This window comes from Thermobia domestica, chromosome 7 (assembly GCF_964235325.1).
Source record: "Thermobia domestica chromosome 7, izTheDome1.hap1.1, whole genome shotgun sequence".
In the NCBI taxonomy this organism is placed as follows: domain Eukaryota; kingdom Metazoa; phylum Arthropoda; class Insecta; order Zygentoma; family Lepismatidae; genus Thermobia; species Thermobia domestica.
In genome coordinates, this window is record NC_137460.1 from 7,450,585 (window position 1) to 7,467,214 (window position 16,630).

The 16,630-nt window shown below is 36.6% G+C and overlaps 1 protein-coding gene across 12 annotated transcripts in view; it reads left to right on the forward strand.

Moving 5' to 3' along the window:
* The window catches only part of Sec16 (endoplasmic reticulum export factor secretory 16), a 139,327-nt gene that overhangs the window by 78,254 nt on the left and 44,443 nt on the right, over window positions 1–16,630 (forward strand). For 11 of the 12 annotated variants that reach the window (XR_014132113.1, XR_014132114.1, XR_014132115.1 and 8 more), the window contains 3 exons: window positions 4,572–4,691; window positions 7,010–7,094; window positions 12,634–12,881. Coding sequence is in view for 9 of the 12 variants with exons in the window: in XM_081764072.1 (XP_081620198.1) it covers window positions 4,572–4,691; window positions 7,010–7,094; window positions 12,634–12,881 (453 nt within the window). In the remaining 3 variants the exon portion in view is untranslated. Of the gene's footprint in view, window positions 1–4,571; window positions 4,692–7,009; window positions 7,095–12,633; window positions 12,882–16,400; window positions 16,419–16,630 lie in introns of all 12 variants that reach the window. The other variant, XM_081764077.1, reaches the window with a different exon arrangement.

Sequence of the window (16,630 nt, forward strand, 5' to 3'; positions counted from 1 at the left end):
GAAGTTACAAAGTTATAGGTCTTGTCAACACAGAGCACTAATCACTGTTCAAAAGAGCCACCTACTCTTCACACAGACCCGAAGTCTCTGAGCCTAGTCATCGATTGCAGAAAATTCGGTCTCGAGAGGAAATTCTACCATTGTCCTCACAACAGATCGTTTGAGACTCACAAAGTTTGGATGCTTTTTGTTTGTTTGTTTGTTTGTTTGTTTGTTGTTGCGGACTGTGCCCTGCAAAATGAACAACAGCCTATAGCTCAATGGGCTAAGTTCAGGACTGCTGGAGGACCAATCAGCCGGAGCAATGTATCAGGCACTCTTCTCAAGCCACACCTGAATGGTCTTGGCTTTGTGGGCCGGTGCTAAGTCCTGCTAGAAGCTCCACGACTTATTGTTGAACATGATACGGGTAAACGGTTTTATACCAGTAAGTGGCTCCACTACTGTTGCTTGATATGCTTTTGCAGATGTTTTCACATCATGTTCACAGAAGTGGAGGGGATTTGTACCATCGTAGGATTCCCTCCCACCAAACTACCACTGAGGAGGGATGATGGCCTGTAAGGCTCCACCACTGTTGCTTGATATGCTTTTGCAGATGTTTTCACATCATGTTCACAGAAGTGGAGGGGATTTGTACCATCGTAGGATTCCCTCCCACCAAACTACCACTGAGGAGGGATGATGGCCTGTAAGGATTCGGTACGTGTTCTCGAGTTTCCTGGAATGTTGAAGCATAAACACGGTAAGACGATTGTAAGACTTCAGTCATGAAGATTTTTCCGTCTGTAAAAAGGATCCTTATATGTGCACCATTTGCGCAACGCTGAAGGAGGCGTTTTGTTTTTTGCTCCTGCTGGACCTTCAGCTATGAAGTAAGAAACTGATCAGTACCTCGCCGATAAGCTCTGAGTCCTAGGTCACTTCTGAGCATAGACAACGTCGACGTTTTCGACACGTTCAGCTCGCGAATCATCAGTGATTGTTTCCTCACAGGATTTCGTGGAATCCGCACTCCACAGCTTTCACAAGCTACCTTCCGTGGGCCGGTCTTCAATTGTTCCTTTTCATTGTATTGGTTGATGTTCCGATGCATGAACATCTTGCTTAACCATCAGCTTTTTCGGGGTTTTCAAAATGCCTGATGACAGTAACTTTGTGCAGTGGAATTGCTGCCACACGGTTCTTGCCGCCATCAGAGCCAAATACAATGATAGTAGTTGTTGTTTGCTCAAACATAAAGGCTCACCTTGACAACCAGTATTTCTATCCTTGTTTAAACTTTGTAACAGAATTTGTGTTGTGTTTCTATTTGCAAAGTAGTGTTGTGCATGTGTTCCTATTGAGAAAAGTGTTTAAAGTCAGTCCACTTATATTTTGACAATATACGTACCCTAGATGTGATAGCCTCTTGTGAATACTGGTTAAAAGCCTTTGAATTCCGTTTTTTATTTCTGCAGGCTATGATATAACCCAGTTAAAAGTTAAGCGACGATTGCAACACTTTTGAATCTCAAGTTACCATTATATTGCCATAGCTCATTTGGAATCTGTGGTTTGTCATTATTTGTTTGTGTATAAGCTAACAGTCTAACAACTATAACACCTTAACGAGGGGGTCTCAGCCCGGAATATAAAGGATAAAAATTCTATTTTAATTAACTCAAAATTTTCCTAATTCCTGTTGTTTGTATAGGGTGGTGTTCTCTCTTTATAGTGTGAAGATAGCTGTTCGGTACCGAGTTCCAGCTAATTGGTTGGATGAATTTAAGTTTAGTGTTTCATTCAACACGGACGCCATGTGAGACGTGGACCTAAAGTTTAAGGTGTAAGCCGAATCACAGAAAGGCGTTCAGAGTTTTTCAGGCTTTTCCACCGTAAATCAGATCCGGGACCCCGTGCATGAAAGGTCCCGACTACTAGACAAGTGAGAAGGGTCCGCAGTTGTAGTAATTCTGACTAGCATTTCGTGTTTAGTTATACCTGAATAAGCCGGAAGTGAAGTGAGAAATTAATTTTGATTAAGAAACTGAGAATTTTGCTATTGTAACAAAGTTTTTTTTGCAGGAAGACGTACACTCATCTCCAAAATGATTGTCGCATATCTATAACTGGCTTCTTGTAAGAATGTAATTTGATAATGATTTTGCACGGTACTTTTAATACTGATACTACATGTATAATCGGGAAATGTATATTTGTGGTAAATTTCATAGGAAAAGAATTATAAATACGAAAATTAGAATGAGCAAAGCAAAATGTTGCTAATTGGACAAGAAAGTTTTATTTTTCTTATTTGCTGCTCTTTTGACATGAAATTTACCACTTACGTGTCTTAGCCTATTATACACATACTAACATTATAAGAAATACCGGGCGAATTCGTTATCAAATTATATTCCTACAACAACGTATTTATAGATATGTGATAATAATTTTGGACATGAGTGTACGTGCTCTGTTATACCGGAGTAGCTAATATGTGTGCTTTCTTCATGTATGGCTCTGGACTCGATTCTCGGGAAAAGGACTTCCCTTTGGTATAAATCGAAATGGTAGGACGGGTTCCACTTTAAACTGTAGGTCCCGTCTCAGATAGATGTAATGTGTTGAAAACTACGTTAAACTTCGATCAGCTAGCAACTAGAAAGATACAGTAGACATCAGCCCCCTTCCCCTTCAAAAAAGAAGTCAAAGTTGGGGGGTGTTAGCATTCTTTACTACATATCCCAGCAGGGAGTACGGTAGCTCAGTGGTAGAACGCTTACCTCTGGTGCGTGGCGTCCCTGATTCGATCTCCGGCCAAGTACATTTGTGGTGGACAACATCGTGTCCGTGGATTTTTTCAAAGGTAGTGTCGTTTCCTCCCACCTTTCATTCTACTAATTCTTCCATCATTATTCACTTGCCTTAATCATCCATCTCCCTGAGCTTAAGAGAGCGCATAATCGTGGGACGTTAAACTGAAATATTTCATTTTACATTTTTCCACTGCCTTATTTTTTTGTAAACAACAACTCGGTAATAACGAACAGTGCGATAATTTGGAAAAATGAGCCAGTTTTGATACCTACAGAATGCTGTGAAAGAAACCCAATTATTGCTTTCATGACCTTTCATATGTTCAAGAAATTTGTGTGTCCGATAATTGTGACGTTCAACACTGCACATTAGCATTTCCAGCCTGTAGAAAATACTCTGAAGCAGTTATTATTTCATTTAATACCATGTTACAAATATTATTGCTTGCTTATGTGTGTGTGTTTTTTTATTATTATTATTATACATGTTTCGTATTTCAATGCCTGTAAATTATTCACTAAAAATAATTCAGTAGATAAAGAAGTTAAGAGAGAAGGAAGACCCGTACCCTTAGAAATTCAGTTTAAATAATAAGTGTATTCAGGTGAGAGTGTATTAGAGTAAGGAAAGAAATGACTGTGAGGAAAGTGCAGTTTGAAGGGTAATTCGATAGAGATGTTGTCTCTCGCCCACATTAATATCTATCTAGAAGAGTGAGTGAAGATGAGCGTACATAATGAAGACGATATTTTGGTAGGAGTTAGAGTGTTTAGGTGTATAAGGTTTGCAGATGATATGGAGTAAAAAAATAATTCAAGGATGGTGGAAGACTTGAGGAGGGGCTGTGAAGAATATAGAATGATAATAAATGTTAGACAAAAGCCATGGTGATCGGACCGAAGCAGTTTATGTCAAATATACAAGTGGGAGACGGTAAAATAGAACATGTGATTAGTTTTCGATATCTCGGTAGCGCTCCCTCGGGGCTGTGTGGCTCATGGTGTACGCTCTTTTGATGCGGGAGATCAGAGTTGGATACCCGGCGGAAGCTCATGTTGTTCGGATCCCACGTTAAGGTATAGGTCCATGCATCGTATAGCCTTGTTGCTGAAAGGGACGCTAAACTCAAATAAAAATAAAATAAAATAAAAGTCGTTACATAAAGAGTATTATTAATGATGATAAGAAGTGCGAATTTAAAACAGAAACAAGGATAGGAAGGCGAAGGTTGAAGAAAAGTATATTTTGTGGATTCGTGAATAAAGAGTTTAGAAAAAGACTCATAAAATGCTTTGTGCTATATGGATCAGAAACATGAACATTATGCAAAAGCTGATAAAAGAGACTGAAAGCTTTTGAAATGTGGGCGTGGAGAAGAATATAAAGAATTACCTGGATTAGAATGTATTAGAAATAGTGGGGGGGGAGAAAAGAATAGTTTGAGACGTAATTAAACGGAGGAAGAGAAACTAATTAGGGCATTGGCTGAGAAGGAACTGTATCATGACGGACGTGCTAGAGGGTATGGTGGCAGGAAAAAGAGGGAAGGGGCGAAGGAGACTACAATTAATGGACGATATTAGAACAGAAAAATCGTACGTGAACACAAAAAATTAAGTGAAGAACATAATTTGTGGAAGTTTCTCAGTTGCGGTAAGTGACGTGCCAATGACAGAATATCTATTATGATGATGATGATCATGGGTTAACCTTGAAGGTAAATTCTGTTAGGGTATGTATTTACTTTTATTTTTCTTCCATTTCTCTAGTGTAAGAGGTCTGATGTCAGTTCGCCTTCAATCCCTGCATCATCCGAAGCTGAAATGCAAGGCTACACCCAGCAAGGAATGAGTCAGAATGACAGCTTACAACCCCAGACTCAGAGTCAGGTGCGTATAGAATTTTCAGAAATAAATTCAGTTTTTGTAAGCACTAAATCAAAGTATGTATTCATCTCTTTTACGCTGTGTTCACTTTGTTTCCGTTGATACTGTCACGGTTCTATCTCGCCTACTTTTACATCGAGACCAATTGGTCAATTTTGTATGTTTGAATCTGTATCCTGCTAGAGGATACAGATCCTTCAATTGTTAAAGGACTTCTTGTATATTTATTGTACTCTTAAGAGGTGAAGAGAATTGACAGTTATCTTCTGCTAAGCTTCAGAAGGTACATGATAAAGCATCAATACAAATCGACTTTCTGTGCTATTTCTAGAAGAGCAAACTAAAACTTCTCAGATTTTTCTATGTTTTGCTATTTAATCTAATAAGAGTCACTTCACTCCAGATCAATCGATCTTGCTTACATTTATATATGGTCTAACGGCGAGATATGTAAGTTGTACCTTTGTTTCAATAGTGAAGGGCAGTTCGGAAAAAGAAAACGCCGTTTGATTATCAATGACATACACTCGCACATACTGAATTTTTATTATAGACATTAGAAAAGTACATTATATTACATTACTTTTCAACATTTTCACCATTCAAATTGAAGCACTTGTCATAACGTTTTACAAGGTTTGAAATTCCATCTGCAAAGAAAATCATTTGCTTGGAAATGAAGCCACCCGCTAACAGCATTGTAAGCGCATTGTCATTGTCGAAGCGGTGCGATGGAAACCACTGTTTCATGTGCCTAAAGAAGTGGTAGTCGCTCGGCACGAAATCTGGGCTATAGAGAGGATGATCAGAAACATCCCAGTGTAACTGCTTCAAAAGTTTTTGGGCATGTCAGTTCATCGATTTTTAAACATGCGACACCTTCACTCATCGCGTTTGGTTCGTAAACACCGCACAGTTCACGATAAATCGCTACTGTTGAAAGTTATTTTCACACTCAGAAATCGTATTACCGCACGCATTTCACATCTGGCGGGTTGGAGCATTCATTTTTAATTGTTATAGCGGACAAGTGAACTGCAACACAACTTCTTCCTCCCACTGTTCCCTGTCTACTGAACTGCTGCACACAGTGTCACAGGACTGACGCCACTCTTCTCAACTATTTTTTGCACATGCGCAAACGGAGATTTCTTCCGAATTGCCCTGATAGAAAATATAATATGGATAGCTATCTTTGAAGCCGCCATTACACTTGAAGATGTTAATGGATTGATTTCATTAATAAACTCGGCCGAGTAAATCGCTCTAGGTTTATTGAAAAAAAAATCTCGTTTAAAAGTTATTGTGTGGAGTAACAGACGGGCGTAATTCTCCGTGACTTAATCAGTAAACAGTCGAGACAGTCGCTTTAGCTATCTATTGCAAAGAAAGAATTCAAGAGTTATCATAGGAAGTAACGAATGTACAGATCGTTCAAGAATTGTTGTGGGTAGTAACGGATGTACAGACCGTTCAAGAATTCTGGGAAGTAACGGATGTACAGACCGTTCAAGAATTATCGTGGGAAGTAACGGGTGTACAGACCGTTCAAGAGTTACTATGAAAAATAATGAATGTTCAGACTGTTCAAGAATTATGAGAAGTAACTGATGTAGAGACCGTTCAAGAATTATGGGGAGTAACGAACGTACAGACCATTCAAGAATTATTGTGGGGAGTAACGGACGTATAGATAGTTGAAGAAGTATCGTGGGAAGTAACGGTAGAACAAACATACTAACGTTACAATATTATAAATCCCACTTGCATGTTGCTAATAAAGAACTAAATCCTTCTATCACTTTGCCTGAGTATTCCATAAACTGAGTATATCATCAAATATCAACTTTTTGATGAAATTTAATATTCCTAACAAGAACAAATATATTACTGTAACTAGCGCCCAGAGCAGAAGAATTTACAAAAATAAAAGTTTACTCGCACATTACTTCTCAACTCAATCCAACAAATATATTTGACGAATTAAATCCCTTCTTTTTCAGTCATATTTATTGAAAAGGTAAGAAAGAACAGTTTCTTCTTTAAAAACCCCTCTTTATCTACAACGTTTTAAAGGTTTATCATGAAAAAAAAAAAAGTCTTAAATGACTGCTGTTGCTTCTCTTTAATTCTTTAGTCCTTTCTTACGTTATTGACTGGGTAGATAAACTCGTTAGGTTTTTAACAAAGAATAAATACCATCATGTGTCTTAAAGGTATGTAATTGAATAATAAAGATTTATAAAATAGGAAAGGCTTATTTCATGTATTTGAAATACAGTAATTATCTTCGTCACCTTTCTTATATATTTATTTCATAGGATGCTATGGCATATCAACAACAGTGGAACCAGTACTACAACCAGCAACAATGGCAACAGCCTACAGGAGCAGAACATGCTGAAGGTTTGTTTTACTTGGTAGTTTTTCTTCCTTTTCTTTCATATTGCCGTTATAAAGAACCTTTAGGAATATTCAGTGCATAGAGGTACACTCATGTCCAAAATAATTGTCGCATATCTATAGTTGCCTTCTTGTAAGAATATAATTTGATAATGATTTTACAGATACTTTTAATACTGATACTATGTGTATAATCGGGAAATGTATATTTATGGTAAATTTCATAGGAAAAGAATTATAATACGAAAATTAGAATGAGTAAAACAAAATGTTGCTAAATGGACAAGAAAATTGTATTTTCGTTTTATTGTTCTTATTTACTGCTCTTTTGACATGAAATTTGCCACATACGTGTCTTTGCCGATTATACACACACATTATAAGAAATACCTAACGAATTCGTTATCAAATTATATTCCTACAACAACATCTTTATAAACATATAACAATAATTTTGGACATGAGTGTACATAGAGAATAATAATAGGTGCATAGAGAATAATAAATAAAAATCTCGTAGATCTTTCGTGCACTGAACAGTTACTAACTTCCCAAGTGACTGGCTTCACAATACACACTATCAATGGTGGAAATTTGACAAAATAATATATTTTATATCAGTAAGAAAATTTGTCCTTTTTTATCCACATTAGTTTGACTGCTAGAAATCTTAAGTAGAAAAATTATTGAATAGATGAAACTTATTTCGTCAAGTCTTTAAGTATTAAAGTATAGCAAAGTAGCTGTGAATCATCCAGTTGGCGGCGATCAACTTAGGAACGGTATCATATGACTGCATTTCAATGTGGCCTTTGTGTATCACAAGAGTTTGTCCAAGAATAACAAATGTCAGTTGTTGTACAGTATTCGTATCGGTTGATTGAATTTTAATGAGGACGCGAGCATCGATTTTATTTGTCCCTGTCACGAAGTATTCAGGGTTCCCACTCGTGCTGGAAATCCTGGAAAACCTGGAAATGTCCTAGAATTGATTTTGTGCTAGAAACATGCGGGAAATGTCCTTGTAAATGCACTTGTGGCCTTGAAATTTACAGAAATACTGAATGTAAGATCTTTCATGACTATAATGAAAATTTTAATTGATTACTATTTTTGTTTGCTATTCCTGTTTTTGTGCTGAATAATAATTTTTTGTGCTGAATAATAATTTGTCATGATCTTGCATATGTGGGTGGTTGGTGGGCTTTCTTTCTCCCAAGTGATGAACCTCTGGTTCCATTCTTAGCTAAAGTATGTATGAAGTTTGAATGAAAGTGGCACGCATAATCATCGAGAAATCTGTTCTTAGGACATTGTCTTCTGCTGCTAAATTATCACAGTTCACCCCCTTCAAAGAGCAACATGTGCATTAAATGTGGACTTGGAATTTGCAACTTCACAGTCTCCGTAGTGCATGCAAAGAGAGGAACGTTACTGAAAAGGAAAAAAACTCCAGTTTAAAGTTGAATAGCAGACATTCCTATGCAACTTGCTGTTGTATGTTACACAGAAGAGTCCACTGAAATATAAGTTTGTGAGAGACCTTACATGCCTAGATCCATATAGTGTGTCATCCAGAAAGTTTCATGGTGTCCTTCAGTCACTGTTGGAGAAGAAATGGGCTTCACCCAAAGAATGTGATTTATTGTTTGTTTTGTATGAAAAATTTACTGAACAGTTTAAAGATGCACTTGCTGGGTATAAGTTGGACCCTGAGAGACTGGCTTGTTTTTACACAAAACTGTTGGATGGTTCGGAGGAATTTAAAGATTTGTTATTAATCATTGGTCGGTTTGAGATTTGTGTATGATAACATTTCCCATAAAGATCTTACTTCAATCAACATCACGAAAGAAATGCTGCTTCATGCCTTTCATGCAAGGCAGCTATATGGCACAGCTGGTAAAAATAAGGACTGTTGAAAGAGAAAGTCAAGTGCAGAGCAAGATGAAAGAGATACGTAAAAATGTACAGCAGCTGCAGAAAAAGAAAAGGAAATTGATGGAAACAAATGAAGCTTTGGAGAGTGAAGCAAACCAGTTTACACATGAAGCAGAGCAGAAGTCGTGCTTTATTTTATTGACAAAGTCAAAAGCTATCCGTAGAGCAGCTTCGCTAAAGAAGAAAGAGATTATGTCTATAGATGAGGAAATCACATAACTCCATACTCAGTTGAAAAACTTGTAATATAATTCCTTTTTCCCCTAATTATGTCTGTCACACGGTCACGCAATGAAGATGCCATGTACGAAAAATATATATATATTTTTTGTTTGTTTGTAAATTTGTTCGGTGCATAATTAAAATATATAGAAGGAAAGAAAATACATGTGCTATATGTGGATGAATAGGGTAGCTATAAGAGGAGTTGGGAGGGAAAAAAAAAGTCACACTTCGCTTTGTGTATTAATACTGTACTTGCATTAATATTCATTGCATAAGCGACTGTATTTTTCATTTCATTATTGTGAGTTTTGAACCTACAGTTGCAATCCTGTTATACCTTCCTTTGTCGAAGTCCTGCAAAATTGATTTGTCCTGGAAATTTTGGGGGGAAAGAGAGTGGGAACCCTGAGTATTCGTATCGAAATAATAATAATAATAATAATAATAATAATAATAATAATAATAATAATAATAATAATATACGAGAAGTGATCAGGAAGTAGGATTACAAAGCCTGCATTGAAATGTGTGTATATTATTTCATACAACCAATACAGCTAACAGATAGTACATACATTAGGTTATTTATCGACATAGTCTGCATGTCGTTTGAGACCCTTGTTGCATCGCAGATCCTCGTGGGATAAGTTCGAAGATTTCCTCCTGGTAAAAATTCTGTCCCTGTGTGTTCAGCCACGTTGTCACAGATATTTTCACCATCTCATCTAAAGTGAAGCGACGGCCTCCTAGGTGCTCCTTCAAGTGCTAGAACAGGTGAAAGTCGCTTGGAACGAGGTCTGGGCTGTAGGTGGAGTGACCGATGATGTTCCAGCTGTGTTCAAATCTGCTGATGCCGTGTGGGTAGGCCACTGTGCTCCTTGTCGGTGACATTTTCTCTATCAGCTGCAAAGTTTCGACACCATTCTGCGACATGCTGACGGAGTTGACAGTCTCTCCGTAAACCTCTATAGCTGCCGGAGAATTTCAGCCGCGGTTACGTGTTTCGCCCACAGAAATCGAATAACTGAACGGACTTCTTCGCGAGATCAGTTTTCCAAACGAATCGCCATTTGTGTTTGCCTACAACTACCGCCGTAGGTGGTGGCGAATAGCTGAAACTGCACAGTTGCCAACTTCATGTATTAAAATAACTGCACACTCCTCATTCCTCTATAACAGACAAAACTCTAGAAATATCGGCCTTGTAACCTTAGTTTCTGATCCTCCCTCATAGTACTTTATGACAGTTATGTAGAAAAGTACTGTGATAGGACTGAATAATAAATAGTATCAAGTTTTAATACAGTAATATTTCCTCAGAGCTAATGAAAAAGCAAAAATGATAAATGGAAAAAATGTTCAAGTAAGAGTCGCTATTAGTATGTCAGTTAGTCGTAACTTGTAACTTCTCTTAAAAGCAACAAAGATTTCTTTCTAAAATTATAAAACAGATGGAATATATTTTATGCTATAAAGACATTATTTTCGTAGGTTAAAGGAAGAAAAAGTTAATCGTAGAAAAAGAATCTATTGTCTTTAGGTTACGAATTCTCATGAAGGAATTTGTGGAATATTTTAATTTTCAAAGTTTGGTATACTCATTCCCTTTGACATAGAAGCGACAATATAATTCCATGTGTTTTCCCGGTTGACTCTGCAGAATTCTTCTACCATATCACGCACTTTTTATTATTTATTTATTTATTTATTTGTTCGTTTGTTTGGAGTTTTAATTCCTTTTCATTGTCGAGACTCTTATTTTCTAATGTAATATCTGATCATATATACTCCCACTTTGAATCGAATCCGGGTCTCCCACGTGGAAAAGTGAAAACTCTTTAATTGCGTAGTGTAGCCACGTGGAAGCCCCATACTATGTATGTGTTGTGCCACAGTATATCGAGAGAGAATAATAAATATTGACGAATCACATAAAATATAGCTCTCATATTATATAGGGTGTTGCAAAAATTTGTTATATTTTGAGAATAGATTCCTCATACCAAAATAAAATAAAATCATATGAACCTGTGGTCGGAAGTTCATAGTTTCGTAGTTATAAGGTGTCGAAAACGTGAAAAAATGAACTTTAAAGGTCCATAATTCCACTACTATAGGACCGATCGTAGTCGCGTCAAGGCATCAATAAGGAACTAGTATGTAAACTATCCAAATATCCATTATTCAGAACCTTCGGTATTTGCACAATACTTTTTAGAGAGGCTGTTCGGAGTACTTGACCACTCTCCACCTACCTCTAAAAATTAGTATGTAAGTACTGGAGTATTAAATATTGTAATATCCTATGTGATGTCGTAAACAAGCAATTCCACGCATCAATGATTACAAACACCACCACATGGTTCAGCAAGAGGATCTCCCACCAGAGGGACCGATAATCACATGTAGACGACGGCTTCTGGCCCCTCCCATGGAGCAGAAGACAACATCGGAGCCGCAGCGCCACTGCCACCTAAAAGGACCCTATAAATTGGATGGACGAAGGCAACTCGACACCAGTTTTCTGGTGACCCTCCTACTGTCTGCTTCGGGACTTTAGGAGTAACCTAACCCCAGGGCCTCTAGTTTGCTACGGGACTACGCCTATCCTTTCTCCTGGCTTTGCCTGCTTCGGGGCTCTGACTGGAATCCCAACATCAGCCACTTTGCCTGCTTCAGGGCTCTGTTGGCTACGCACTGCTTGCTTCGGAGCTTTGGGCACCTAAAATCCACCCCTCTTTGCCTGCTTCGGGGCTCTGTTGGAGATCCTGTCTACAACCTTACGGTCAAAGACCACCTATAACTCACCTTGATTCTAGAGAGATCAATTTGTATAGTATTTTGTAAAAATACATTTTATAAAGAAAAAGTTTTATAATAAAACTGGTAATGGGAGTCGATTCCGGACGCTCTTTTTCTTAACTGTTCTACCTAAAATCATATATGAGACAAATTTTTACAATATAGATATTTGGATAGTTCACATACTAGTTCCTCAGTGATGCCTTGACCCTACTACGACAGGTCCTATAGTAGTGGAGTTATGAACTTTGAAAGTTAGCTTATTTCAGGTTTTCAGCACTCTATAACTCCGAAACTATCCACTTTTGAGCACAGGTCCATATGATTTTTTTTTTTTTTTTTTCTTATTTTGGTGTGAGAAATCTGTTCTCAAAATATTGTGACACATTTTTGTAACTCCCTATATAAATTATTGTAGCATGAAAAATTTGAATTTTGAATGTTGGGATTTCTCCAAAGTATCATATTACGTCATGAAGTTGTATTAGCTAATGACAGTATGCAGCTATACTCTGTTGGTAATGACAGTTGAATAGATAAGGAATATACTATTTGTTTGTATACACAATTACAGGAATGGTAGGACAAACAGACTCAATTCATGATCAGAGTTTGCAAGACCACCAACAACAGCAAAACATGTATTGGCAACCGGATCAATGGAACCAGTCTTCTATAGTGAACAGTACTGAAGCCAGTTACATGGCAAATTCTTTGTCAAGCATAGATCACATGGATCACGATAACAAAGAGAATCAGTTACAGCGTAATAGCCAGGACGAAAGTTTAAGTTACGATGATGTATCCTCTTCAAAACAGCAGGTAAAGTTCGTAATTTTAGTTCTGTTCTGTTCTTTTGAAAAGTACTAGATGAGATATGACTACCTTTAGCATGTTTCATTCCAAAAGTATTGCACATTTGTTTCCTTTGTCTGTTACATGTATCCGACTGTTCATTTTATGAACCAATAATTAATGAAAAAGCTGTTTCTCTGTCTCAAACATCAGGTGAAAAACCGTTTCGGAGCACTCTTTCTGCGCACCTTTAGAAAATTCGCTGCTGCATGAAATGTAAAGTGTTTAGAATTCCCTCTTATCCTATAAATTATGTGAAACGATTATTCTTATTACTACGGAACTTATTAAATTTTGCCAATATGCTCTGGAAATTTTCCTTAAAAAAATAACGACCACTAGAATTTAAGGTTTCCAAAATAAATACATTATACGTTACACATTACTTCTTTTTAGATAAACACTTTTGTTAGAAACCGTTTTGAAATCGTTTATTTAAATGTGCTTCTATATTGCAAAAAGATCTTTTCTAGCCTGCATTGAAAAATAAGAACTAGTATTGAGATAGAGAAACAGCTTTTCATAGTTAAGTATGCTTCCTTTGTTTCATTAAGTAATTCATAATGTAATTGATAACTTATAACCAGTGATGCAAAGATATCGAATTGTGGGATTTGATGCGCTAATTATACATCACTAAGTTCAACGCATGTCATCTGCTTGATCATGGTCTGTGTAGCAAGAGAAACTAAAATATACATATGTAAAAGTTTTTTTTTATTCGCATCTAGTTGCACGTTTACAAATGTACTTATACTGAGGGACTTCGTTGATTAAATGAAAGACGGCACTCTCAATGTTAGCAATTCGTTGTTACCACATTTGTGGACAAAGAGAAGTACTGACGAAATTGTGTATGTGGTGTCCAGTAATATCCACTTGCCTTCCCAGAATCTTCGCGATGCAGGAGTATCGCACTTACAAGGTATATTTGTGAAGTGTCCCCGCGGGATTCGTATGAAACTGATTCAAATGCAAAGTTCTCCGCGGCTCAATGTGTATTGTACTAATTTTAGCGGCCCATACCGGTAATTTGCAGTTTTATGATCCTTCATATATATCTGAAAGTCAATCACAAACTACTATAACGCTCGGATATAAAATTGCCTTTAGTTTCTTTAGATGTAATTGGACATGAATGTGGACATATGCAAAACAAATTGGATCAAGTATTGTTTCTCCGACATGTTATACACCCCAGGCACCATCGTGGATCCACCATATTGGGGTTTAACTTTCGGTTTTCCAAATAGGAATAGGTGCAAGTGATACATCAAATTCATGTACAATTTTCTCGGAAATTCACAGGTGTAGTGAGTTTTACAGTATCTTGTACCATTGCATGTTAAATGTCAGGCACCTCACAAATTGAACCAAATAGAAAGTTGTGCAGGACCGCGTCTGTATGTGTAACCTTTTACTTGATTTATCGTTGACGAAATATTCTCCCAACATACAGATAGGCACACAGACGTCAATATACAGGGTGTCTATCGGTCACGAAAGTCACGAAAAAGTCACGAAATCAGAAAACGGTCATGAAAGTCACTAAATTTAGCTTTTGGGACACTATTTTTTTTTTTTTTTTTTTTTTTTTTTTTTTTTTTAACTGTACAAATGTAAGTACAGTTTGGAAAATTTTGTTCTATAAAACGTCAAAATTCACCATCAAACATGTCTATGGCCGGTTTTAGACGCTACCAAATCGCAAGCAAAGTACGTTTCTATCGCATGGATGAAATTTCCGCCTAATTCGCACCCAAATTCGCTCTTGAAAATGTTAGGAAATTTTATGATTTAGTATAAAAAAAAAAAAAAGTCACGAAATTTCATTTTGGAATTTTAGTAGACACTCTGATATACAAAATGGTAGCTCTTCGCCCAAATTTGGTCGTATCTGGATTTACGTTAGACACTTTGACCGTAATATAATATATCCATGTTGTAGTATAACATGGGAGTGATAAGAATCACTCCAGAAATGTAATAAGAATTATGAAATCAATGTTGTAAAGAGTTCGTTTATACCTATAGTATTGTTCCAGTTAAAAATTATTTTCATTTGTCAGCATCAAAAACGTAATCGCAACTGATGTTACTCTGTAATGTCCATTCGCGAAGTACCTGGAGAAATGTAACTGATATATTGTATACAATATCTGTTGTATTGTCTTATGTATTTATGCTTTTAGGATTGGTTCATGAAGTCTTATAAGCATGTTTTCCCCTGTATGAGCTGCAGCAATTAGCACAATACACACGCGGCCCTGCACAACTTTCTATTTGGTTCAGTATTCGTGAAGTGACAAATATTTAACATGCAATACCTTGCAAACGGTACAAGATACTGTAAAACTCGCTACACTGGTGAATTTCCGAGAAAATTGTACATGAATTTGATGTATCATGTACATTTGGAAAAACGAGTTAAATCCAATATGGCGGATCCAAGATGGCGGCCGTGATATGTAACATGTGTCACAGAAGCAATACTCTATCAAATTTGTTTTGCTTATGCCCACATGCATGTCCAATTACATCTAAAGAAGCTGAAAGCAATTTTGTATACGAGCGTTATATTGTAGTTTATGATTGAATTTCGGATATATGAAGGTTCATAAAAATGTAGATTACCGGTATGGACCGCTAAAATTAGTACAATACATATTGGACTGCGCAGAACTTTGAGTTTGAATCGATTTTACACGAATCCGGCGAGGACACTTCATGAATGTTCCTTTTTAGTCTTAACAAATTATCTTTCTTTTTTAAGCGGTATCCCTCATTGTAGGTACCAATCGGCATCACTGGTTTAACAGAATCCATTTGTTTTACCTTTTGTGGGTATTTTTTAAAAAGAAAATTTAGACCATAGTTATTCATAGTCCAAAGATCTTGTCATAAATAAAAGAAAGCAGCAAGGAAAGCAGAAGCGATTTAACGCGAAAGTAATCTATAGTTTGGGATTCGGACTACATTCATGGCGCTTGTGACTGATTTCCCTCTATTGTACCACAGAATTTTAGGATGATACGTTAGAAGTTTTTCATTATGTGGGACAGAACGAAGTTGTTGAGAGTCTGTACATGTCAGTCAATAAATAGGCTTTATCACCACTGCAATACGTTCAACTTTTCTTTAAAAAAAATGAATATCATTTCTCTCTCTCAATAAATATATATGAAAGAAAAACATTTTATTGAAGAACAAGAGTATTTTGAAAGATTTATTTATCAGAACTTTCCTTCTTTGATCAGAAATCATGATTTCTGTTCTATTCATTTTAACAACGTAGTTTTAGAAACACAATTATATTTTAAAGTTCTCGAGAAATTGGTGAAATATGGACTATTGAACGATGCTTGAAAGCGTTCATTATGTTGTGGATAGTACTATTATTTTTGTAAATTTTCTTCTATGAAAGATATGTACATATAAACATTTCTCTCAGTAAAATATTTTTGTTTCAATTTTTATGCCTCTCAGTTCAAGGACTCAACAGCTGTAAGTACCTTCAATAATGGACAAAATATATGTATCAAGCGGAACTGCAATATGTTCGTTCCTCTAGCCAATACAATATCCAGTTACACTTGTGAGACTTGCATAAATACTCAGAAATTGCTTGCTAGTAATGGTTGGAAAAGGGTTCCGGGCCAGATGGATGTGATGTATGTAACTTCATGTAACAAAGAAATTCTCGATTGCCAAACGTG